The sequence below is a fragment of the Salmo salar genome, chromosome 10 (genome assembly GCF_965601325.2).
Source record: "Salmo salar chromosome 10, fSalSal1, whole genome shotgun sequence".
In the NCBI taxonomy this organism is placed as follows: domain Eukaryota; kingdom Metazoa; phylum Chordata; class Actinopteri; order Salmoniformes; family Salmonidae; genus Salmo; species Salmo salar.
This window is the reverse complement of record NC_138300.1, coordinates 63,410,188-63,438,071: the sequence shown is the minus strand read 5'-3', so window position 1 is coordinate 63,438,071 and position 27,884 is coordinate 63,410,188. Positions and strand designations below refer to the sequence as shown.

The window sequence follows — 27,884 nt, the reverse complement described above, 5'->3', positions numbered from 1 at the left end:
CAGGTCTGGATTTCCATCTATGGCATTCTGTGCAGGTGTGCTGGAAGCGGCGAATGGCTTCCCCCCCGCAGAGGATCCAAAAGGTGCAGCGGATCTCTGCAAACACCCTCTCAGGGCTGGGATGGCACAGACGGCTGCCGTGATCTTGGATCAGGAGTCTATTGGATGGATAACAAGGATGGAGGACAGCGGGATGAACTGTTCTAGATCTTTGGCAAGACGTAGTCTAGAACTCGGATGAGCTCTCCGGACTCATCAAGCTCAGGTGACAAAGTAATTAGGCAACTGCTGGATGGGACAGGCTTACCAGCTTTCAGGTGATGGAGTTCATCTGGGAAACTCTTGCTGGGCTCTCGAAGATGACGGTCTCTGCTTTCACCACCCTGACCTGCCACCCAGTGTAGCACTTGTGTAATGACTTCTAGAAGCTCCTTCCAGGTGGAACACACTAGCTCACAACTGGGTCTAGGGGACCGGCAATTGCAGTGACACCGCAGAAATTGGGCTTCCGGAGTTCAGACGCGTCCTCTTCAGGATGAGCGTTTGGCTTAGTAGGCAACGCATCTGGACTTTGAAGGAGAAACGATGCTCGGATGGTGTATGGCAGAATGAACCCAAGGGGGTCGTACCGGCTGGCGAGAACATTTTACATATTCCGCATGGTCGGCCCTCCGGAGTCCACGGCTTGATGCTTGCACCCCAAGGTGTCAGACTGGCAATGCCAGCTGAGCCCTAGGGTAGACTCAGTTGAATCTTCTTTCTCTAGGGCAAACCAAAGCTCAAGGTTGTCTGTTCTGGCCTCCTTTGATAGGTGATTGATGCTTGGCATGTTGCTGGCCCACTGGTCTAGCTCGAACCCGCCAGATGCCAGGAGCTCTCATAGCTTGTTCACTAGCTGTCTGGCTTCTGCTGGTGTTGGCATGCTCTGGAGGCAGTTGTCAATGTAGAATCACCTCTCTACGGAGAAACTAATATCTTCACCAGGCTCGCTGTTTTTTGTGACATGCCTCTGGAAGGCAAAGGTTGCGCAGCATTGGCTGCATGTGGTGCCAAAGGGAAGGACCTGCCACTCAAAGACATCAGGAGACTCTTCTCTCTTCATGTCACGCCAAACAAACTGTAGGAGGGGCCTATCTTCAGGTAGGAGACAGACCTGATGAAACATCCCCTTGATGTCTACACTTATCCCGACGGCATGCTCACGGAACCGCAACAGTACTCCCAAGAGTGACCCACCCAAGGTAGGTCCTGGGAGCAAGGACTCGTTCAGGTTGAGACCCTGGAACTGGTAGGAGCAGTTGAATTCTTGCCGTTGTGACTCAACATGTGGTGGAGGATGTACCATGATTCTACCTCTTCAGAGAGAGCATGTTGGAGCTTAACTTCTTAACTGAGCCTGCTTGCATTAGCTTCTGTATCTCAGCACTGTATGATGCAGCTCTCTGGTTCCTTAGCAAGCCGTCTCTCCATGCATCTAAGGCTTTGCATCACCGCTTCCTTCGGGGCTTGGAAGCAGGGTATCTCTAGCACAGTAGTGGGATGGTGTAGCAAAACACTCAGTCTACCTCTATGCGTGCAGTCTTGGTCTCGATCAGGTCGACGGCTTCCTGGTCCTGCCTCAACTTGCCAGAGCTTCTTGACGTTCCTAAACAACTCAGAATGTGACGGACGTCACTAAACACCGTGTGGCCGGAGGTGTTACTCCAACCTTGCCGGACCCTGAAGCAGCCATCCAAGTCTGGTCTGGACAGCTGCTGGCCTGCCCGGAGGACCCAACCTGATATGGGTGATCAATTTAGGATGATCTGCACCAATGAGGTCTAGAGGCTTGGCGTTGATGAACGGCTGTTGGGGGAGACCAACCAAGTGCTTGCACCTCTTCTGACGGCTGGTCACTGGATAGGAATGGTCTGCTAGTCCAAGGTGAGTTGTGGTGAAGGCCCTTTTGATCTGGAAACTGGTTTTTGGTTGAGGCAGGAAGGTCACTGATGCACTAGGAAGGGTCTGGATGTCCTGCCAAATAGTTCTGAGGTCTAGTTCTTCTGGGGTACCCTGTAACCCAAGCTTCTGTGCAGCATTTGGAAGGAGCATGGTACGCTCGTAACTGTTGTACAGAACAGCGTAGGTGTCGAGGGTATGGTCCCCATGGTGTAGGAGCACCCTGATCACCTTCAAAAGGATGTGATCACAGTTAGCTGGTCTATGTAGGTAAAGCACATCCATGGCTGTGCTTACCAGGCAGCTCTCCTCTTTTGGTGCCTCTTTGGGGTTTTTGTCATTGACCTCGTGAAAGACTTCTAGAAATGTTCACAGGCAGAGACCGCAGGGCTTCTTGAGGGTGCACTGGAATGCATGATGGTGCCTTCCACAATGCCAGCACTTCTTGTTGGTCTTGCTCCACTCTTACTTGCTCCTTGGTGAGCATCTGGATGGCTGAGCACTGGTTGAGATATTGCAATAAGCCTGAGCACTAAGGACAGTATGGCTTCGCCTTGCCTTTGTTATTGCTGGCAGCTGAAGTGTTGAATGCTGAGGCAGAGGCTCCACTCTCCGGGTTGTCTTTAGCTCCAGAAGGGCGCCACGTTTTCCGTGGAGCCCTTCTGACTTATACCCAAGTCTGTCCTTATGCCCTTTGCTTGATGACTGGCCATCGTAGTCTTGACACCAGGACTTGTACTGTAACCACTAAGAACTTGAGTAAGGTGTATGTGGTACCAGGCTGATGAAAGACAACGGCGGAGGTCTGACCTAATCTCAGGTGGAAGCTTGCTGAGTAGGCATTCCACATAAGACCCGTACATCAGCTCTGTGCTGCCATCTAGACCCAGTGTCCCGGAGCATGCCCACTAAGGGCTGGACCTATTGTGTGACTTCTGGTATCTCCACAGCGTACATCGTGAGAGTCCATGACACTGGCTATCTTCTTCAGGGCGACATGGTGTGGCTGTCCAAACTTCTCATTCAGGGCTGCCATGGTGTTTCAGTAAGGTGTGGGGGAGTTGAGGTATGAATCTGCCACTAGGCAGGCTTCTTCTAGCTTTAAGTGATCCACTAGGATTTGATACATGAAGAGCTCGTTCCCGTCAGCTGGCAGGAGGTTCCCTAGTGCAATCTTCAGGCAAGCAAACTCACTTGAGTCTCTGCTGTTGAAGTTAGGGATGGTTGGCCTAGGCCATGTGTAGGTCTGCACTGCTGCCGCCGGCGGTGAAGCCTCTAGGGGGCTGCGGAAGGGGTTGAGGGTCTGACCTCGGTATCCATGGAACCTGACCTGGTCGGCGACCTGGTGGGTGCTCTGGTTGCCTTTGGCTGGCGGCTCTTCGTGGCTCATAGGCTGCTGCATGAGGGTGAGCCCTAGGAGGAAAAAGACTGCCGGGTCAGTGCACCAACGTAGCGCTGTGAAGGTGCAGCACTGGCTTGGTGAGGAGGTAAGCTATAATCCCCATCAAGGTGGTAACGACTCTCTGAGATATGGCAAAGGTGTAGCCTCTCTTGGTGTAGCCTCTCGGAGTCCTGACAACTGATTCTGGTCTGCTCTGCTTAGCTTAGCAGCAGCGGAAGTAGCCTGATCCCTCATGACTTTGAGCTCACTCATCTTGTCCAGAAGGTCTACTACTTGTTCTTTCTCTAGCTGATCTAATTCTTCCTCTGTAGGCTATGGTGGTGGATCAGGCCACTCACTGTCATCGCATTCCTCTTCATCGTTATCGCACTCCTCGCTGAACTCTTTCTCTAGCTCAAGTGGGGGGAATGAGGTGGACTGGGAAAACCGACTCAATTCGTACAGCGGGGCCAGTCTGTTGCTGAGTAGACTTTGGGGGGGTATAGCTGGCTGCAGTCGGGTCAAGGGGTGGCAGCAGACCTTATTCACAAGCTTCCTCATCTCCTGTTTAACGCCATGAACCTCGGCAAATTCTCTCTACGGCTAGTTGGGATATCCGGTGTCCTGTGTGAATTTAAGTATGCCCTCTCCAATTCTCTCTTGGAGGACCTGAGCCCTAGGACCATGCCTCAGGACAACCTGGTCTGATGACTGTCCCCAGTCCACCTGGCCGTGCTGCTGTTCCAGTTTCAGCTGTTCTGCCTGCGGCTATGGAACCCTGACCTGCTCACCGGACATGCTACCTGTCCCAGACCTGCTGTTTTCAACTCTCTAGAGACAGCAGGAGCAGTAGAGATACTCTCAATGATCGGCTATGAAAAGCCAACTGACGTTTACTCTTGAGGTGCTGACCAGTTGCACCCTCAACAACCACAAATTATTATTATTTGACCCTGCTGGTCATCTATGAACATTTGAACATCTTGGCCATGTTCTGTTATAATCTCCACCCGGCAGAGCCAGAAGACTGGCCACTTCTCATAGTCTGGTTCCTCTCTAGGTTTCTTCCTAGGTTCTGGCCTTTCTCGGGAGTTTATCCTAGCCACCGTGCTTCTACACCTGCATTGCTTGCTGTTTGGGGTTTTAGGCTGGGTTTCTGTACAGCACTTTGAGATATCAGCTGATGTAAGAAGGGCTTTATAAATAAATGTCATTGATTTGATTGATATATGCAGCTTCTTGTTCTCTTTCCAGATCTCCTCTAGCTCTGCTTGGTAAGCTGTTGGCAGCTTCCTGTGTTCCCGGTAAGGGTGTGTCTCTGCTTACCTCCATGTGTTGTCGTCTTCTCTGCAGGCTGTGGGCTTTCTGGGATTCTGAACCATACCCTCTGTGGTGATGGCTCTGAGCCAGCATCCCATTGAACCTGGCGAGTGGATGAGGTTGCATGTGACAAGGTGAAGGGGGTCATCTTTGCCGCTCCTTCATGATGAAAATACCACTCCTCTTCTTGACCATTTACATCATAGGGTGTTGTGCTATGGTGTGGTGAAGTATGCCGTGTATGGCTCACATAGCCTACCTCGTAATCTTGTAGATGCTCTGGTGGCTGTGTCTGATGCGTCAAACGAAATGCTGGATGTGTAAAAGCTCACGTAGTAGTCTTGCATCTTGCGCCTGGGAAAAGCACTGAAGATCCGTCTCGAATGGACCACAATGTAGTGGAGGAGGACCTGTTGGACTGTATATTTGGGCTCCCGAGTGGCGCAGCACTCTAAGGCACTGCATCTCAGTGCTAGAGGCATCACTACAGACCCTGGTTCAATTACAGGCTGTATCACAACAGGCCGTGATTGGGAGTCCCATAGGGCGGCGCACTATTGGCCCAGTGTCGTCCAGGTTAGGGTTTGGCAGGGGTAGGCTGTCATTGTAAATAAGAATTTGTTCTTGACTTCACTAGGGTAGGGGGCAGCTTTCGGAATTTTGGATGAAAAGCGTGCCCAAAGTAAACTGCCGGCTAACTCAGGTCCAGAAGCTAGGATATGCACATAATTGGTAGAATTGGATAGAAAACACTCTAAAGTGTCCAAAACTGTTAAAATTATGTCTGTGAGTATAACAGAACTGATATGGCAGGCGAAAATCCATCCAGGAAATGCTTTTATTTTGAAATGGCTGTTTTTCCATTGAAAGCCTATCCACCATATAAAGACTTATGACCCAGTTCACGATCTCTATGGCTTCCACAGCATGTGGCCAGTCTTTAGGCATTGTTTCAGACTTTTACTCTTTTACTGAAAAATGAGGGAGAAACAGCACTTTCAATGAGAGGACAGTGGAAGTTTCAGACATGAGTCCAGCACGTGACCGGGAGCGTGCCTTTCTTGTTTTTCCTTTTCTATTGACAAAGCTATTGTCCGGTTGAAATGATTGATTATTTATGACAAAAACAACCTGAGGATTGATTATAAACATCGTTTGACATGTTTCTTATGGTACTTTTTAGATTTTTGTCTGTCTGTTGTGAACACGCTTTGTTCCATTGGATTACTGAACAAAACGCACCAACAAAAGAGGGACATTATCGAACAAAACGAACATTTATTGTGTAACATGGAGTCTTCGGAGTGCAACCATATGAAGATCAAAGGTAAGTCATTAATTTTATCGCCATTTCTGACTTTTGTTATTCCTCTCCTTGGCTACTAACTGTTTGTAATGATTTGTCTGTTGGGCGCTGTTCTCAGATAATTGCATGGTTTGTTTTCGCCGTAAAGCCTTTTTGAAATCTGACACCGTGGTTGGATTAACAAGAAGTTCATCTTTAAACCGATGTATAACATTTGTATGTTTCATTAATTTTTATAATGAGTATTTAGGTTTTTGAATTTGGAGCTCTGCAATTTCACTGGATGTTGGCCAGGTGGGACGCTAGCGTCCCACACCCCCTAGAGAGGTTAACTGACTTGCCTAGTTAAATAGAAGGTTGCTTGAAAGGGCCCAGATGGCAGACAGATAGAATTCCAGTTGAGGTAGTTTAATGATGTTGATTCACAGAGCAGGAACGGCACAGCACACTGTATGGCTTGACAATTGTGTCAACCAAGAGTGTGTGATTTCTGAAGGACGCACACTGGCCTGGCTAAACAAAGAATGCTAACTGAAAGGTAATCACAGGAGATAGGCTGGATCACTTGGCTTGTGTACTTTCTCTAGTTACTTCTAGACTGCACATCACCAGTGGGCGGAGCTACAGCTCTCCTGTGATGAACATTTTAAGCAAACACTTTTTATTTTTTTTTATTTTACTGTTGCTATTATTCTTTACTGTAGCCCATGCCATTTAATAAACTGTAGTATCAATCCACAATCGACTAGGACGAGAACTCTGCGCCCCAATTCAGATTGGAGTTTATGAAAACGCAAAGATTGTCAATAACCTACAGTTAAGATAACTGCATGCAGTACTAAGCCATGGAAAGCCTTGATTGGCCAGTGAGTGGCCCTTGTCACACCAACAATTGAGTTATTAATCAAAACCCAGCCCTTTCGTGCCACCACCAAATATTACGCTCATAGTTGCCGCTGTGAAAATATTTAAAAAAATACTTCGGACCTATAGTGCTACACCAGCGAAGATGTAGGTTTGTTAAAATAAAGCACTAAATTGGAAACCTCAAATGGAGTTTTAAAGAACTGCAACTCAGTAAAATCTTTACAATTGTTGCATGTTGCATTTATAATTTTGTTCAGTATAGTTACAATATGATATGACTTTGACCATTTAAATTGTATTGCATTTTTGGGGGAGATACAATCATTTTTTTGCTTACCTCTAGAGCCTCTGCCTCGTCCCCGGCCCCTGCCATGACCCCGGAACCCGGCACGGAAGGGAGCACCCTCGCTCCTCACGCTGGACACCTCATCGTGGTCGTCACTCCATTCACGCTCGTACTTCCCTCTGTACCAGTCTGAGAACATAAAATATACAAAAGTATATGTGATTTCGGCTATTTCAGCCACACCCATTGCTAAAAGGTGTATAAAAATCAATACAAAGCCATGCAATCTCCATAGACAATCATTGGCATTAGAATGGCCTTACTGAAGAGCTCAGTGCCTTTCAACATGGCACTAACATAGGATGCCACCTTTCCAACAAGTCAGTTTGTCAAATTTCTGACCTGCTAGAGCTGACCCAGTCAAATGTTAGTGCTGTTATTGTGAAGTGGTAACATCTAGGAGCAACAACGGCTCAGCAGCAAAGTGGTAGGCCACACAAACTCACAGAACGGGACTACCGAGTGCTGAAGCACGTAAAAATCTTCTGTCCTCAGTTGCAACACTCACTGCAGAGTTCCAAACTGCCTCTGGAAGCAATGTCAGCACAATAACTGTTCGTCAGAAGCTTCATGAAATGGGTTTCCATGGCTGAGCAGCCGCACACAAACCTAAGATCATCATGCGCAATGCCAAGTGTCGGCTGGAGTTGTGTAAAGCTCACCACCATTGGACTCTGGATCGGTGGAAATTAGTTCTCTGGAGTGGTGAATCACGCTTCACCATCTGTTAGTCTGAAGGACGTATCTGGGAAAGCTACCTGCCTGAATGCATAGTGCCAACTGTAAAGTTTGGTAGAGAAGAAATAATGGTATGTGGCTGTTTTTCATAGTTCGGGCTAGGCCCCTTAGAAAACTTAACACTATAGAATACAATTACATACGAGACAATTCTGTGCTTCCAAATTTTTGGCAACAGTTTGAGGAAGGCCCTTTCCTGTTTCAGTATGACAATGTCCCCGTGCACAAGGCGAGGTCCATACAGAAATGGTTTGTTGAGATAGGTGTGGAAGAACTTGACTGGCCTGCACAGAGCCCTGACCTCAACCCCATCGAACATCTTTAGGATGAATTGGAACGCCGACTGCGAGCCAGGCCTAATCAACCAACATAAGTGCTCAACCTCATGCACGCTCGTGGCTGAATGGGAAACATGTCCCCGCAGCAATGTTCCAACATCTAGTGGAAAGCCTTCCCAGAAGAGTGGAGGCTGTTTTGCAGAAAAGGCGGGACAAACTCCATATTAATGCCCATTATTTTGGGATAAGATGTTTGACGAGCAGGTGTCCACATATTTTTGGTAATGTAGTGTACATATTAAAACACACTCAAATAAGCAAATTAGTTGAGGTACCCATTTATAAAGCCTAAGTCCATGTATTGATACATGGACCAGTTTGGGCTTTTACTTTTACGGTATTTCAAAGTTTGATTTGTTAAAGGTGTTACGCCACTCCGCCTCATGTCCGTTTTTATATAGTGTCCCCCCTTGGTAACACTTTACTTGACACCCAGAGTCATAACACGTTATGGCATAGCAATAACCATGTCAAAATGTCAACCTGTCATATGGTCAGAACACATTGCGTTATTTTACGGCTACAAGGAGAGCAGTTTTTGCTGTTCACTCGCAGTGACAGTCTGCATGGTCAATGCTGCAGATGTAGGTGACGACAATACTGCTTTCCACTTTGCTTCTTCAAATAACAGCTAGTTTGTCTTCCCTTAGCAAGTTGTGGCTAATATAAATTGTTACCCGCTAATGCTAAATCTCTAGCTAGTAGAGGTCGACCGATTAATCGGAATGGCCAATTAATTAGGGCCGATTTCAAGTTTTCATAACAAATCGAAAATCAGTATTTTTGGACGCCGATTTGGCCATTTTTTTTTAGACCTTTATTTAACTAGGCAAGTTAGTTAAGAACACATTCTTATTTTCAATGACGGCCTAGGAACGGTGGGTTAACTGCCTTGTTCAGGGGCAGAACGACAGATTTTTACCTTGTCAGCTCGGGGAATCAATCTTGCAACCTTACGGTTAACTACTCCAACCACCCGCTTTACATTGCACTCCACGAGGAGCCTGCCTGTTACGCGAATGCAGTAAGAAGCCAAGGTAAGTTGCTAGCTAGCATTAAACTTATCTTATAAAAAACAATCAATCATAATCACTAGTTAACTACACATGGTTGATGATATTACTAGTTTATCTAGCCTGTCCTGCGTTGCATATAATCGCGCTTAGGTACACGTTGCTCCAACCATAAACATCAATGCCTTTCTTAAAATCAATACACAAGTACATATTTTTAAACCTGCATATTTAGCTAAAAGAAATCCAGGTTAGCAGGCAATATTAACCAGGTGAAATTGTGTCATTTTGCGTTCATTGCACGCAGTCAGGGTATATGCAACAGTTTGGGCCGCCTGGCTAGTTGCGAACTAATTTGCCAGAATTGTACGTAATTATGACATAACATTGAAGGCTGTTCAATGTAACAGGAATATTTAGACTTAGGGATACCACCCGTTAGATAAAATATGGAACGGTTCCGTATTGCATTGACAGGAAAAACGTTTTGTTTTCGAGATGATAGTTTCCGGATTCGACCATATTAATGACCTAAGGCTTGTATTTCTGTGTGTTATTATGTTATAATTAAGCCTATGATTTGATATAGCAGTCTGACTGAGCGGTGATAGGCAGCAGCAGGCTCGTAAGCGTTCATTCAAACAGCACTTTTGTGCATTTGCCAGCAGCCCTTCGCAATGCATTGCACTGTTTATGACTTCAAGCCTATCAACTCCCAAGATGGGGCTGGTGTAACCGATGTAAAATGGCTAGCTAGTTAGCCGGGTGCGCGTTAATAGCGTTTCAAACGTCACTCGCTCTGAGACTTGGAGTAGTTGTTTCCCTTCCTCTACATGGGTAACTGCTGCTTCGAGGGTGGCTGTTGTCAATGTGTTCCTGGTTCGAGCCCAGGTAGGAGCGAGGAGAGGGACGGAAGCTATACTGTTACACTGGCAATACTAAAGTGCCTATAAGAACATCCAATAGTCAAAGGTATATGAAATACAAATCGTATAGAGAGAAATAGTCCTATAATTCCTATAATAACTACAACCTAAAACTTCTTACCTGGGAATATTGAAGACTCATGTTAAAAGGAACCACCAGCTTTCATATGTTCTCATGTTCTGAACAAGGAACTTAAACGTTAGCTTTTTACATGGCACATATTGCACTTTTACTTTCATTAGTTTCATTATTTATTTGAGGCTAAATTGATAGTATTTATGTATTATATTAAGTTAAAATAAGTGTTCATTCAGTATTGTTGTAATTGTCATTATTCAAAATAAAAAAATTTAAATATTGGCTGATTAATCGGCATCAGCTTTTTTGGTCCTCCAATAATCAGTACCGGTGTTTAAAAATCATAATCGGTCGACCTCTACCAGCTAGCTAAATGTACTTCGTCAGAGCGAACGGAGCTACTGTGCCTTCAGAAAATATTCACACCCCTTGACTTTTTCCATATTTTGTTGTGTTACAGCCTGAACGTAAATGCATTAAATTGAGATGTTGTCATCACTGGCCTACACACAATACCCCATAATGGCAAAGTATAAATATATTAAGAATTTTTTACAAATTAATAAAAAATGAAAAGCTGAAATGTCTTGAGTCAATAAGTATTCAACACCTTTGTTATGGCAAGCCAAAATAAGTTCAGGAATAAATACTTTCCTAACAAGTCACATAATAAGTTGCATGGACTCACTGTGTGCAATAGTGTTTAACATGATTTGTTAATGACTACCTCATCTCTGTACCCCACACAGCAGTGAATTTCAAACACAGATTCAACCACAAAGACCAGGGAGGTTTTCCAATGCCTCGCCAAGAAGGGCATCTATTGGTAGATGGGTAAAACAAGACAAAGCAGACATTGAATATCCCTTTGAGCATGGTGAAGTTATTAATTACACTTTGATGGTGTATAAATACATCCAGTCACTAAAGACACAGGCATCCTAACTCAGTCGCCAGAGAAGAAGGAAACCACTCAGGGATTTCAACATGAGGCCAATAGTGACTTTAAAACAGTTAGTTTAATGGCTGTGATAAGAGAATGGATGGATCAACAACTTTGATGTTACGCCACAATACTAACCTGATTGATATAGTGAAAAGGAAGCCTGTACGTAACAAAAACATGCATTTTGTTTGCAACAAGGAACTAAAGTAATGTTTGGGGCAAATCCAACCCATTACGGTGTTCCACTCTCCACATTTGAAACATAGTGGCGGCTGCATAATGTTGTGGATATGCTTGTAATCATTAAGGAGTTTTTCAGGATGCTAAAAAAACTAAATGGAGCTTAGCACAGGCAAAATCCTAGAGGAAAACCTGGTTCAGTCTGATTTCCACCAGACACTGGGAGATTAATTCACCTTTCAGCAGGAAAATAACCTAAAACACAAGGCCAAATCTACACTGGAGTTGCTTACCAAGAAGACAGTGAATGTTTGAGTGGCCGAGTTACAGTTTTGACATAAATCTGTTTGAAAATCTATGGCATGATCTGAAAATGGTTGTCGAGCAATGATCACCAACCAATTTGACAGAGCTTGAAGAATTTTGAAAAGAATGGACAAATATTGTACAATCCAGGTGTGGAAAGCTCTTAGACTTACCCAGAACACCTCACAGCTGTAATCACTACCAAAGGGGATTCTAACACTCAGGGTGTGAATACTTATATAAATATGCTATAAAAAGTCACTAAAATACAAAAATTCCCAAAACATGTTATCCCTTTGTTATTATGGGGTATTGTGTGTAGATTGGCGAGGAAAAAAAAGCAATTTAATCCATTTTGAATTCAGGCTGTAACACAACAATATGTGGAATAAGTCAAGGAGTACAACTACTTTCTGAAGGCACTGTAGATAATACAGCCCAATACCAGTGCAGAGGGATATACTATAAAGCAGGATCAATGCCAGCTAGCCAGCTCACTTCCCTAAATATTATTGCATAACTTCGTTTTTTTGAAAGATAAGCTTGAAAACAGGAATGATCTAGCTCACTCAACACCCAAAATCACATATCTAAATGTAGCATTCGAAAGAAGCAGAAAATGTGGTTATTTCTGGTTGTTTATCAAAGTTAGCTGGCTAACTCATTGATCCCGTTTTATAGTATACACCTCTGGTGTTGGCTAGATCAGCATGTTTGTGCAACAGTATATTCTAAAATCAGAGAGGAATAGGAATGAATATTTGAGCTACATCGAAGCTACAATAAAATAACATTTCATGTAACATCTAATTAGGGTCCACTGGGAAAACACTGACCAACACTTTGGGTCCTAAACTGTCACAATAACCCCTCCATGACTTTTTCATGTCAAACAACATTGTATTCAAAGTGCCCACTATATTCCATCTTTTGGTTGAACAAAACAGAATAGACTAAGACACATAAAAAAAAAACGTTGATATATGTGTTGCCACCACCACCTAGGGTCATGCACTACAGTTACTTATAAAGCACATTTAGAATGTTTATTATTCAAAAACATCTCATTATATGACATAACGTTTATGTACAGGTAACTGCCAAAATAAAGGATACACATGAGTAAATGAGGGATACAAAGTATATTGAAAGCAGGTGCTTCCACACAGGTGGGGTTCAAGTTAATTACGCATTGTCCAGTTGCCCATTATTTAGGCTACCATGGCTAGAAGAGAACTCAGCAACTTTAAACGAGGGGTCTCAAAGGAGCATAGGGGGTTTAAAGGGTGTGTGTGTGTGTGTGTGGCAGGGTGTATCTGTTGGTCGATAAAAAACCCCCGAAAAAAAACAAAAACGATCCAAATTGTCCGGGAGGGGGAAAAAATCCATAGCAAAATAATGCTTTTTATTGATAGAATTCATTGATAGAAATACCAGTCAATGTTCTCCAACTTCAAATGAAAATATACTTCACAGGCTAACAAATCCTCAAGATGCTTCGAAATTAGTGTCGGGTGTGTGCGTTTCTATTTTACTCACGCAAAAGACATGAGATAAGGGACTTCAGCTAAGTGTACCGACTGGGCAAAATTAGCAAAGATAGTGTGATTATCCCAATTTCCAGTGTGCCCGCCAAAAGGGGCTTCTTTCTACAAAACAGAGCAAAGACCGTGCCTTCTTGATGACAAAGTAACGAGGCTGACACGCATTGCAAGCTGCTCCAAGGAGTTGGACAGTTTTGACTTCCAATCAACAGCAGCTCACTTTGAGCAGGCTAAGGTGTGTTGCAAACACAAGTAAATTAGAGGTAAATGATGTGTTAGTCAGGCCTGGTCCTAGCGGTTCTTCTGCCACCCTAAGCAAGATCAACATATTTTCAATGCCCTGGCTGAGGGAAGGATGTTCTCACCCAAGATTTGACGGTACATGGCCCCGTCCATCGTCCCTTTGATGCGGTGAAGTTGTCCTGTCCCCTTAGCAGAAAAACACCCCCAAAGCATAATGTTTCCACCTCCATGTTTGACGGTGGAGATGGTGCTCTTGGTGTCATAGGCAGCATTCCTCCTCCTCCAAACACGGCGAGTTGAGTTGATGCCAAAGAGCTCCATTTTGGTCTCATCTGACCACAACACTTTCACCCAGTTGTCCTCTGAATCATTCAGATGTTCATTGGCAAACTTCAGACGGGCATGTATATGTATTCTTGAGCAGGGGGACCTTGCGGGCGCTGCAGGATTTCAGTCCTTCACGGCGTAGTGTGTTACCAATTGTTTTCTTGGTGACTATGGTCCCAGCTGCCTTGAGATCATTGACAAGATTCTCCCGTGTAGTTCTGGGCTGATTCCTCACCGTTCTCATGATCATTGCAACCCCACGACGTGAGATCTTGCATGGAGCCCCAGGCCGAGGTATATTGACAGTTCTGTGTTTCTTCCATTTGCGAATAATCGCACCAAATGTTGTCACCTTCTCACCAAGCTGATTGGCGATGGTCTTGTAGCCCATTCCAGCCTTGTGTAGGTCTACAATCTTGTCCCTGACATCCTTGGAGAGCTCTTTGGTCTTGGCCATGGTGGAGAGTTTGGAATCTGATTGATTGATTGCTTCTGTGGACAGGTGTCTTTTTTACAGGTAACAAGCTGCGGTTAGGAGCACTCCCTTTAAGAGTGTGCTCCTAATCTCAGCTCGTTACCTGTATAAAAGACACCTGGGAGCCAGAAATCTTTCTGATTGAGAGGGGATCAAATACTTATTTCCCTCATTAAAATGCAAATCAATTTATAACATTTTTGCATTGCGTTTTTCTGGATATTTTTGTTGTTATTCTGTCTCTCACTGTTCAAATAAACCTACCATTAAAATTATAGATTGATTCTTTCTTTATCAGTGGGCAAACGTACAAAATCAGCAGGGGATCAAATACTTTTTTCCCCCACTGTATATCACAACCGACACGAGTCAGGATTGGAAACAGGTGTTATCAATAAGCCATGTATATCACAACCGACACGAGTCAGGATTGGAAACAGGTGTTATCAATAAGCCATGTATATCACAACCGACACGAGTCATGATTGGAAACAGTTGTTATCAATAAGGCATGTATATCACAACCGACACGAGTCATGAGCCCACGAAAGGTCAAATGACATTAACATCATCCAGTAGAACTGTAAAAAGATTGAGATATCATTTCAGCTTTGAAAACAAGTTCTTTCATAAATGCATGGCGTGGGCCTCTTCACAGGAGCATTGGAAAATAAGCTTCCTCTCAACGAACCAGCCACAACTAATTGAGTTTATTTACATATTGAACTTGATTTTAAAACTGTTGTTGCACACTTTCTTAATTTTGTGGGCCCCTAGAGTGGCCTCTTTCCACTCATATGGTGCTGAATCGCAGCGGGAATGGGGAGCGGGGCAGGCCGGCCCTGGTGTTCGTAGACAGCCTTGTTCTGTTACTTATTAGGCCAAATTAAAATGTTCATGCCTAGGCTAAATGAAATTAGAAAGCCCTAGATTCAATTTGAAAACAGCTGTGTTTGGTTATTTATTAATTTAAATGTTAATACAAATAGCCTATAGGACAGGTGGGTCCGCAAATTATATTATATTTAGACGGTGTATTTTATTACTGCTGCTGGGTTCTGAGAATATGAAATGTAGTTATTCATGTCACTGAGGGAGTGCTTAGGTTTAGAGGGTCTACTTCAGAAGTTAATGGCTATCTGTAGGGGGAAAGTATATGGCGGGGGCAATTAAGGTTGGAATGTACTGAGTGTAGGGGAAAGCGATCACGTGGCAGGCATCGATAAGCGGGGAGAGGCATGGATTAGTGATTTGGGGGGGGGGGGGGGGGGGGGTCGAGATCAGGTCAGGTCACAGGTTAAGGGAGAAATAAGAGTTTTGCTTTTTACATTAGCATGTGACGTTCAGAACTAGCATACCCCCCGCAAACTTCCGGGGAATTTACTAACAGTTTGCTAAATTACTCACGATAAACGTTCACAAAAAGCATAACAATTATTTTAAGAATTATAGATACATTACTCCTCTATGCACTCGATATGTCCGATTTTAAAATTGCTTTTCGGATGAAGCACATTTTGCAATATTCTAAGTACATAGCCCGGCATCACAGGGCTAGTTATTTAGACACCCACGCAGTTCAGCCTTCACCAAAATCACATTTCCTATAAGAAAAATGTTCTTACCTTTCTTGTTCTTCGTCAGAATGCAGTCCCAGGACTTCTTCTTCAATAACAAATGTAGGTTTGGTCCCAAATAATCCATCATTATATCCAAACAGCGACGTTTTGTTCGTGAGTTCTAGACACTATCAGAATGGTAATCCACGGTCACGAGCATAGCGCATGGCGTGACAAAGAATTTCTAAATATTCCATTACCGTACTTCGAAGCATGTCAACCGCTGTTTAAAACCAATTTTTATGCCATTTATCTCATAGAAAAGCGATAATATGCCGACCGGGAATCTGCAATAAACTAAACAGCCGAATTAAAATACTCCACGGGGGCTAATCGCGCACGCGCCTCACTCCATTGTCACCTAATGGGACACTTGAATAAGATGATAATCTGTTTCAGCCTGAGGCTGCCTCGTCAACCTTCATGATTTTCCCGCGTCCTGAGAGCCTATTGGAGCCCTGGGAATTGTCACGTTACAGCTAAGATCCTTACTTTTCAATAAACAGATGCAAGACGCACGACTCCTTGTCAGACAGGCCACTTCCTGCATGAAACCTTGTCAGGTTTTTGCCTGCCATAGGAGTTCTGTTATACTCACAGACACCATTCAAACAGTTTTAGAAACTTTAGGGTGTTTTCTATCCAAACCTGAACAATAATATGCATATTCTAGCTTCTGAGTTGGTGTAGGAGGCAGTTAAAAATGGGCACATATTTTTTCCAAAATTCTCAATCCTGCCCCCTAGCCCAAACAGGTTAAGTATTGCAGTGCATCTCCTCCTCATGGACTACACCAGATTTGCCAGTTCTTGCTGTGAGATTTTGCCCTACTCTTCCACCAAGGCACCTGCAAGTTCCTGGACATTTCTGGGGGGAATGGCCCAAGCCCTCACCCTCCGATCCAACAGGTCCCAGATGTGCTCAATTGGTCTGAGATCCGGTCTCTTCGCTGGCCATGGCAGAACACTGACATTCCTGTCCTGCAGGAAATCACACGCAGAACGAGCAGTATGGCTGGTGGCATTGTCCTGCTGGAGGGTCATGTCAGGATGAGCCTGCAGGAAGGGCAGCACATGAGGATGTCTTCCCTGTAACGCACAATGTTGAGATTGCCAGCAATGACAACAAGCTCAGTCCGATGATGCTGTGACACATCGCCCCAGACCATGATGGACCCTCCACCTCCGAATCAATCTCGCTCCAGAGTACAGGCCTCAGTGTAACGCTCATTCCTTCAACGATAAACTCGAATCTGACCATCACCCCTGGTGAGACAAAACCGCTACTCGTCAGTGAAGAGCACTTTTTACCAACCCTGTCTGGTCCAGCGACGGTGGGTTTGTGCCCATAGGCGACGTTGTTGCCGGTGATGCCTGGTGAGGACCTGCCTTACAACAGGCCTACAAGCCCTCAGTCCAGCCTCTCTCAGCCTATTGCGGACAGTGTCAGCACTGATGGAGGGATTGTGCATTCCTGGTGTATCTCGGGCAGTTGTTGTTGCCATCCTGAACCTGTCCCGCAGGTGTGATGTTCGGATGTACCGATCCTGTGCAGGTGTTGTTAGACGTGGTCTGCCACTGCGAGGACGATCAGCTGTCCGTCCCGTCTCCCTGTAGCATTGTCTTAGGCGTCTCACAGTACGCACATTGCAATTTATTGCCCTGGCCACATCTGCAGTCCTCATGCCTCCTTGCAGCATGCCTAAGGCACATTCACACAGATGAGCAGGGACCCTGGGCATCTTTCTTTTGGTGTTTTTCAGAGTCAGTAGAAAAACCTCTTTAGCGTCCTAAGTTTTCATAACTGTGACCTTAATTGCCCACCGTCTAAGCTTTTAGTGTCTTTACGACCGTTCCACAGGTGCATGTTCATTAATTGTTTATGGTTCATTGAACAAGCATGGGAAACGGTGTTTAAAACCTTTATAATGAAGATCTGTGAAGTTATTTGGATTTTTACGAATTATCTTTGAATGACAGGGTCCTGAAAAAGGGACGTTTATTTTTTTGCTGAGTTTACGTTTGTACAGATGAGTAGGAGGAGACTCAGCCTAGGAGGAGCGGTTAAATATCAGTGCTTGTGTGATAATGTTTTTGTCTAATGCAGCTGTATTGATCCTCTGGGAAGAATAAACTTGGTTAAGCTTTCATAATGTCCGTAGAGTTTTTACTCTGACCATTAGAACCTAACACTGCGTAGGCGATTTGTTCTTCTAGGACAAATGTTTTTAATGATATTCATTAATGATTTATTCCAGGGACGAAGACCACGGGCAATGTTTTACTTTTCAATAAAACCTGTTATGTTGGTATAGGAAACATTCTACTTTATTTTATTACAACTTTATTACTTTTCTGTTAAGATTAAATCAAATAATCTAAAATGTGATTCTGAGCACCGTGGGTGGAATCCCTAATGTGTTACGGGAAATTAAAATCTTTCCGGTGCAACATTTTTCTTACAGAAACCCTGGTGTGTGTGTGTGTCATTCAACAGATCTCAGCCAAATTGAACACTTAAGGGAGATTCTGGAGCGGCACCTGAGACGGCGGTTTCCACCACCATCAACAAAAACCCATTTATAGAATTTCTCATGGAAAAATGGCATCCCATCCCTCAAATATAGTTAGAGAAACTTGTAGAATCTATGCCAAGGCGCATTGAAGCTGTTCGGGCGGCTTGTGGTGGCCAACACCCTAGTAAGACACTATGTTGGTGTTTCCTTTATTTTGGCAGCTACCTGTAAATCCCCTATGGGCACAGGTCAAAAGTAGTGCACTATATAGGGCATAGGCTGCCATAAGAGGTCAGGTTGGCGATGAGAGATGTCACTCACCTCTGAGGTCGTTCTTCCTGTTGGGGGGCATCCTGGGCACCTCGTTCTGACGGGTGTTGTTCCTTGAGGCTGAGCGCTCTCTGGGCCCCTCAGACTTCACCTCGATCATAAGTGGCACCCACTTATGCTTGTTTCCTACAAACACACACACAAAAACACCACTGTTAGGGAGGCGCCTGTCTGTCACAATGTAGTTATTTTGTTGTGGTGTTTCTTTGTTGTCCAAGAGTCCCTGTCTGCAGTGAAATGCAGGCAGGCTGGCAGGGATAGTATGAAACTAGTTGTGTTTAAGGGGAATGGACAGAGCAGCACTGAACAAGCTGCACTGTAACTTATCGTGCTAGACCAATTAAGTTTAAAAGGTTTCACGGCTGGGATTGTGAAAGGGAATTCTAATCCTATTGAGAGGTGAGAAAAAACATCCAAAGGAATACCTCACGTTTTACTTGGTTGATATATAAACCCACCCCAAAAAGCTATTCAGCCTAATATGTAGTTCCCCATGCTGGCCAGCAGGCTGTGTCAGTGGTCTGTTAGTGGAGTGTGTGCATAGGTTTAAAGCACTTAAGTTGTATTTTCAAGTATTTTTACTAAAGTCGTTTTTTGGGATATCTGCACGTTACTATATTTCTGACTACTTTTACTTCACTACGTTCCTAAAGAAAATTACGTACTTTTTACTCCATACATTTTACCCGACACCCAAAAGTATGTCACATTTTGAATGCTTAGCAGAGAGAGCGAGACAGCGAGAGAGAGCGAGACAGCGAGAGAGAGCGAGACAGCGAGAGAGAGCGAGAGAGCAAGAGAGAAATAGCGAAAGAGAGTGGAAGCGAGAGCCAGAAAGTTAAAGTGATCGAGAATGTGAGATGGCAAGAGCAAAAAGAGCGAGAAAAGAGAAAGCGAGAGAAGAGAGCCGAGGGAAAAAGAGCGAAAGAGCCAGAAAGAGTGATAGAAAGGGAGCGAAAGAGAGAAAAGGGAGAAAGAAAGAGGCTGAAAGAAAGCGCGACAGAAAAAAGAGAGCGAGAGAGCAAGAGAAGGAGAGCGAGAGAAAGAGTGAGCTAGAAAAAGGCATGGGAAGTCTCATTCTGAAGGTCAAAAAACACTTGCTGGGAGGCTGGTGGAATTTCAACCCCTTATTGCTGCCAACACATCTCCCTGCCTGCATGGCCTCGTACTCATTCTCTCGCTGTGCATTGAAGTTTCAAAGGAGTGTGGGTTAGGCTCAGTGTAGTAGTCCCTACTAGGGCTGTGGCGGTCACAAAACTGTGTCAGCCGGTGATTGTCAGGCAAATAACTGTCGGTCTCACGGTAATTGACCGTTAATTGACAAACACTTAGCATCTCCTGGCTCCCACACATAGTCTACAAGCCACTGATGCAGACCTTTGGAACATCTACATTTAAAAAAGTCTAATAAATCCATGTAATATAGCCTACACCTTCACAATAAATCTATCATTTATTTTTAGACAGGTCTAAAGAAACATGATATGAAGAAAATGTGGTCTATTTCAGCAGAATAGCATACTCTGTTTTCCTTATGTTAGGTCCTGATCTGGCTATGCCATATGACTGTGGGCTATACTAGTTCATTTAGCAGACAAGATTTTCTTAGAATTCTGTGGCATTATTTGATATTATTTTACAGTATGAAGAATACAATTGAACAAAGCTGAATAAAATAGATTTTATCCAAATGATTTGATTGAGTGCGCACATAAGGGTATTCTATGTTGAGCGGTTAAAGAAATAGGTACTCCTATATGCTTACATTTAGAGTTAATGTAACAGTTGTTCTACAAACGTTGGCCTATATGTTTTGATTTGTAATACATTGTAATACTGCATGATGCAACTAATGATGATTTAAAAAAAGTTGCCTGAAAAGCAGGAGTTCTGCTTTGTTTTTTGTGCAGGCTGTACACACTTCATCAGTCTCTCATTCACAATTGAACAAGCACTTGATAATGCGAAGAATTTCCCGGTGGCATCCCCTTTGTGTTGCCGTAATGCACCCTAAAAGAATCCATGATTTTGCGGCCAGTGGCAGTTGTTCCCTTCACCCCGAGTGCTCCGAATCACCTTTCACGCACATGGCTCTCCATCACGTGATCGGGTTTTTCTCACAGGCTACCGTTGAAGACAGACACTTTGGGGACGCAACTGCATGCGTCCTTATCCAATTCCGAGGGGTATATTGGAGATATTGGAAGAACTGTCCACATTTACTTTTCGTCAGCCAACAAGATGAGTAGGCCTAACGAACAGCAAATGCATTAGCCTATGTCAATATGCTATCCCCCAATGTACAAAAGTTGACCTATTCTATGCGAGAAATTTCAAACAGGCTGGGACAGTTGTGGGATGATCCCAAATTAATACAACATTAAAAAAAATAAAGTTTTACACAATGAGGCTGATACAACAGATCAAAACATTTAGCTTAAAATAAACTATTAGGCGATTTCTTCACATTATAAGCGCAGCAGTAGGCTATAAGCATGAATGTTCCATTAAGGGGAAGACACCATTATCAAAAGCGACCACAAATGCATGTAGTGTGTGTGTGTGTGTGTGTGTGTGTGTGTGTGTGTGTGTGTGTGTGTGTGTGTGTGTGTGTGTGTGTGTGTGTGTGTGTGTGTAACAAGCATAAGTGGGTGCCACTGATGATCGAGGTGAAGTCTGAGGGGCCCAGAGAGCGCTCAGCCTCAAGGAACCTGTGTTTACACAAGTTTGCTGAAAATAAACGCAGTTGACAGTGAGAGGACGTTTCTTTTTTTGTTGAGTTTCGTTGTGATACAAACCTTATTAAAACATATAGGCTAGGCTACATGCAGTGTGTGACTGTTCTTTACCTTATGCTGGGCATCATTCACAAGTGATAATATATAAATCACAAGTGATAGGCTAATATTGTCACATCAGTCACATCAGACTGTTCTTGATTTATTCTTGTCTTCACATATACTTGTATGTGTGAAATTATCATGCACTGGTCTCGATACAGGGCCAAAAATACATAATCTATGCACTTAAATAGCAAATGGAGGACGCTTTTCCCATGGTCCTTTTCATGCCAGCCAGGTAGGCTATACTCCTGTTGTAAAGAGTAGCAATATGCTTAATATCAGGAAATTGAGAATTAAATATAGTAGGCCTAGCCTATAGAAAGCTGATGGGATCCTCCTATTTTTAATAGAAGCCATCACTCTGTTTTCTTATGCAATTGCAGAAAAATGCAACATTAGCCGATGCGCTCCCACTGAAGTGTTTGATTAGATTATCGATTACATTTGCATTGATGTCAGAGTGATTAAAGGGACAATAGAGTGCTGAGTACCAGGCAGTTAGCAAGTTTGGTAGGTTACTAATGACCATCAGCAGCATCAGAGCTTGGAGAAGCCTAATTACCATGACTAAACGGTCACATGGAATATGACTGCCTTCATGACTTGTGACTGCCGGTGTGGCGGTAATACGGTCACCGAAACAGCCCTAGTCACTACAAAGCTAGACTGGGTCCTGCCCTATACAAAAAAAAATAGGAGGATAAATTATTAATTTTCCTCAAGTGAGAAAGTATCTTCCCACATTGTTAAGGCCTATAACATGTGTACATTAGGGTAAAATTAAACATGGACAGCTACTCCAAAAACAGTTAAACTGTTAATATAATGATTGTAAAAAGTAGGCTATTTGCTATAGTTTCTTGTGTTTCCACACAAACATTTACTCTGTGTAAAATCCCTAAGGTCGGAAGACCTGCTGCACACAGCCCATGCGGCCTTCCTTTTCTCTTAGCCCTGTACAAACTTAAAGTGGAACTCCACCATGTTGAAGCCTCATATTCACTACCTCCAGCACCATACCAGCATCTACATATGTGACCAACCGGCTCGATCTTATGTAACAAAATTTGAGATTATGTTTTTTACAGTGGATAAAGATAGATTCCTAACTAGAAAATACGTGTAACTACTACAGTTGAGGAACAATGGGAAAGTAATTCTGCATTGAAAGTTGATAAACTTGTAACCCCACTTTAGAGAAAATGGCACCCTCTTGGGCCATGAGCTAAACACTGAGTACGGTCGTGTAAAAAACAAAGATTAAGGCTGAAGTCTGGTTTATATTACATCTATCAACATCTCTGTATACAGTTGTTGAACATTATTACAGGGAAATAAACTCAGAGCGAGAGAAAGAGAAATTTAGAAGTTAATGTCAAGCTAATTACAGAAAATAGCTTATGCGTGTGAGTGTGACAAAATAAAAGCAGGGCATTTTAGAACTTGGACACTGTCTTGATGGCCTAACGTTATATCCTAATTTGACTTTGGTACAGGTCATGTTCTTCACATTACTGTCTCTGGTAAACACACACTATATCAAATAAAATCTATGTTTATTTGTCACATGCACAGGATACAGAAGGTGTAAACGGTACAGTGAAATGGTTACTTGCATAGTGGAGTCTTGTTTAGACATGTAAACAATGACCCATAATCCCAACTCATAACATTACTACCCTGCATGAATCTACAGGTAGCTAAATGCTAACCAACTAAGTTCAATGTTAGTTAGCTAACATTAGGCTATAACTAGCAATGCAAATGGTTCTGAGATACAAATAATATAACTACACATATCATACACGTAATGTTAGCTAGCGAGGCAGCCAATATTACCTAGCTAGTTAACAGTACGCTTTAACTTGCAATGAAAACATCTTCCTGATAAAATTAGATATGTATAATATCTGAAAATGTAGCTCGCTAGACTCTTATCCATTTACATGGATGAACGCTTCTCCCTCTGTCACAGATACCATGGTTGCCCTTAGTTTGAAGATGTAATCCGGAGACAGGTGTTTTACAATAGCCTTCTGTGATCTCTTTTCGACTCCCTCAGCATTCACAATCAAATGCCTGAATATTCTCCATCTCCTTAGCCACCATACTCTGCTTCCACTGGGCATTCCAATGATTTCAATACTCTGTCCTCCAGAAAGTGGAGAGCCATCTTCCAAAGAAATCTGCATTAGAAAGGATTACCTACACATACAATGCAGCTCATTATAGACAGAAGGGTGCTACATGGCAGACCAATCCAAAATCATCTCTTGGCATTTCCAGGCCATCCATTATCTACATGGCTAACGGGAAGGTTCCTCACTTTTTCTGTGGCTAAACCAACTACGCTCGTAATTTAACCATTTTATTCGTATTTACAGATGGCAAACAAGTTTGTTATTAAGGCACATGAAACTTCACATGTTCCAGAAGGCCTCTGGCAAAAAACGCATTTTGAAAAATAAATAAATAGTTTACGTTTAATTGGCTCCCCTGTGAAGTAGTGACATTGGACATAGTTTCCTGAAACGAGTCACTTGTAGAAAAGTGCCGTTTTTTCACACGTTCTGTCATTAAAAAGATAAAAAGAAAAGGTCAATCCAAGTAAAGGAACGCACCTTTCTTCTTCTGTCCGTTCTTCTGAGAGTCCTCGTCGCTGTTCTTCTGAGAGTCCTCGTCGCCGTTCTTCTCCTCTCCAGAGTCGTCCGACTTCGCATTCTGGTTCTCCTTGCTCTCCTCGTTGGTGTCACGCTTCTCCTTCAACTCTTTCTTCACCACAGGCTTCTTGGGGGCCTGGGGGGGGGGGGGGGGGGGGGGGTTTAGTTAACACAGGGTACAATATCACAGCAGGTTTACCACCCAGGTTTAGGAGCATCACTTAGGCTGCGTCCCAAATGGCACCATAGTCTTTATATGGCCACTGGTCAAAAGTAATGTTTTAAATAGGGAATATGGTACATACACTAAGGCTGCTGATCACTGGCTACACTCACCTACAGTACACTCAGGTGAGACTGACCTGGCTACTGGAGTTGCACATAAGCCATCATCATTTGGGGCAAATCCTAACTTCCATTTAAGTCAAATTTTAACTTTGTCATGCTTTGATGTCAAAGGGAGACTAAGTGAAAATCTGACAGAGTTGGAAGTTAGGATTCCCACTGTAGTGCTCTCAAGGTGCAACTCAATTGTGCATGGGAAAGGAAACCAACTAAGCACAGAAATCCCATTCTATTTATTATTGCTGTCACTCATGGACACAACCAGTCCGGTGGTTAACCTGTTATGGCTAGGGGGCAGTATTTTCACGGCCGGATAAAAACCGTACCCGATTTAATCTGATTATTACTCCTGCCCAGGAACTAGAATATGCATATAATTATTAGCTTTGGATAGAAAACACTCCAACGTTTCTAAAACTGTTTGAATGGTGTCTGTGAGTATAACAGAACTCATTTGGCAGGCCAAAACCTGAGAAGATTCTGTACAGGAAGTACCCTGTCTGACCATTTCTTGGCCTTCTTGATTATCTCTATCCAATACAGGGGATCTCTGCTGTTACGTGACACTTCCTACGGCTCCCATGGGCTCTCAGAAGGCAGCAAAAAGCTGAATCGTGGCTTTGCAGGCTCTGGCTGAAAAACATTAGCGCGTTTGGATAGTGGCTGGTCACAGTACTGTGAGACTCAGGCTCGTGCACGAGTAGACTCCATGTTTTATCTTTGAACGAAAACCACCACTCCCGGTCGGAATATTATCGCTTTTTTACGAGAAAAATTGCATAAAAATTGATTTTAAACAGCGGTTGACATGCTTCGAAGTACGGTAATGGAATATTTAGAATTTTTTTGTCACGAAATGCATCGTGCACGTGACCCTTATTTACACTTCGGATAGTGTCTTGAACGCACGAACACAACGCCGCTATTTGGATATAACTATGGATTATCTTGAACCAAACCAACATTTGTTATTGAAGAAGCAGTCCTGGGAGTGCATTCTAACGAAGAACACCAAAGGTAATCAAACTTTTCTAATAGTAAATCGGAGTTTGGTGAAGGCTAAACTTGCTGGGTGTCTAAATAGCTAGCCCTGTGATGCCGGGCTATGTACTCAGAATATTGCAAAATGTGCTTTCACCGAAAAGCTATTTTAAAATCGGACACCTCGATTGCACAAAGGAGTTCTGTATCTATAATTCTTAAAATAATTGTTATGTTTTTTGTGAACGTTTATCGTGAGTAATTTAGTAAATTCACCGGAAGTGTTCGGTGGGAATGCTAGTTCTGAACGTCACATGCTAATGTAAAAAGCTGGTTTTGATATAAATATGAACTTGATTGAACAAAACATGCATGTATTGTATAACATAATGTCCTAGGGTTGTCATCTGATGAAGATCATCAAAGGTTAGTGCTGCATTTAGCTGTGGTTTTGGTTTTTGTGACATTATATGTTAGCTTGAAAAATGGGTGTGTGATTATTTCTGGCTGGGTACTCTGCTGACATAATCTAATGTTTTGCTTTCGCTGTAAAGCCTTTTTGAAATCGGACAGTGTGGTTAGATAAAGGAGAGTCTTGTCTTTAAAATTGTGTAAAATAGTCATATGTTTGAAAAATGGAAGTTTGGGGATTTTTGAGGAATTTGTCATTTGCGCCACGCCTATCATTGGATATTGGAGCAGGTGTTCCGCTAGCGGAACGTCTAGATGTAAGAGGTTTTAAGACTAAGACTAGTGACTGGTGAGTGACATGGGCCATATAGATGGCCAGACTATTTAATTAAAAGGTACTGCTCCTAATAATAGCACCGAGTGAGCTCAAACATCAAGTGAACTAAACTTGCATTTGATTTGACCAAGTCACACACTGCATGACGAGCAAAAATGATTGTCCTATCCCCTATATAATGCACTCATTTTGACCAGGACCCATAGGGTTCATCATTGAAGTCATTGTTGGTATGAAGTGGATAAGATCCAGGCAGGATGCACACACAGAGAGCTGACTACAGACAGTTGCAGATTAACACTTCCACTCATGTAAATAACTCCTCTTTTGGGGCACTTTTGCAAAGCATTCAGTTGAAGGGTTAGTTTTGCAAGAACAGGTTGTTTTCTAGCTTCACACACTTTTACTACACTCACTTAAATATGCGGTGGGATGTTGTTTTTTACTTGTCACAAATGAAGTAATCCACAAAAAACCCTGTCACCTATTTAGCAAGGACAGCCCTAATGACTCACTGCACTAGGGCCTTACTTGGACATCCATTCAAATGTGATGGAAAACTATATCGCTATACAAACCCATAATCACACTCAAATAGAAGATGAACTGTACACTTCCTGCATTTGAACTGGATCCAGAATAGCTGTTCACATTAAGCATAAATGAGTAACTACCGGAAAACCAATTGCAAAAAATAGGAAGTTAATGGCCATTGAGTGAATACCTAATATAAAGCCAATTTCACCCAGCAGCAGGCTTTTCCACCATTATACTCCTTCTGGACATCCAAAGACAGCTGGTTGCACAGACCCACATTACGACAACTACTTGACTAAACCATGTTCATGGTGAGTCACCATTGATTGGTAGTTCAACCCAGGAGTAGGCTTAGTCAGAGTCTGTGCAACAGTCTCTCCATATTATTATTAACTCCCCAGCAAGCTTTTGATTGGTTAACATCACTCCAGGTAACAGGCCATACCACTAAACTCCTGCTGAGTAAGTATCCTGTGTTTTCATTCAGGTTATATGGAGCCAGGAGGCCGGAAACTCCAAGTCCAGGCTGCTCCAGGTCCCTGTGGAGGGTGAACTTACTGGGGATCTCCGTGTGGAGCCCACTTCTCTGACCTGCCTGACGGGCATGGGGCATGACACAGTCCGATTCACAACCTCAATCTGAGCAGATGGGACAGAAGGGAGGCTTTTAGGACAAAAGGGCGCAATCACAATCACAGGGTTGCGTCATGGAGGAAAATAAAATGTTTGCCATTTCAACAGTAGCACACACACGACAGATGATGACGTGTGGGTTCAATGCCTTGTAATGGGAGTGTGTATTGAAAATGGTATGGAATCAGTCATTGTTATGAGATTGTGTTGGTGGCGAAAAAGTGCTTACGAAATGTGCTCTGAATCATTCTACAGAATTTGCTGTCATTCATTGGGCAGAACTCTATACAATGTGCTATCATTCTACAGGCAGAATTTTAAACACTATTCTCATTCTGTGGACAGGAAGGATACTCAGAAGATTCTAAAGGAGATCGGTGTCTGGGAAGGGTTGTTGTGA

General features: G+C 43.4%; 1 protein-coding gene across 5 annotated transcripts in view; it reads right to left on the bottom strand.

Annotated features, from left to right (window-relative positions):
* LOC106560735 (La ribonucleoprotein 1, translational regulator) overlaps positions 1-27,884 on the bottom strand; it is a 116,609-nt gene that overhangs the window by 47,714 nt on the left and 41,011 nt on the right. For 4 of the 5 annotated variants that reach the window (XM_014123920.3, XM_014123919.3, XM_014123921.3 and 1 more), the window contains exons 4-7: positions 27,410-27,490; positions 24,202-24,376; positions 18,729-18,863; positions 7,150-7,287 (exon numbers count right to left, since the gene is read on the bottom strand). In XM_014123920.3, the coding sequence (XP_013979395.2) occupies positions 7,150-7,287; positions 18,729-18,863; positions 24,202-24,376; positions 27,410-27,490 (529 nt within the window). The remainder of the gene's footprint in view (positions 1-7,149; positions 7,288-18,728; positions 18,864-24,201; positions 24,377-27,409; positions 27,491-27,884) is intronic. The other variant, XM_014123923.3, reaches the window with a different exon arrangement.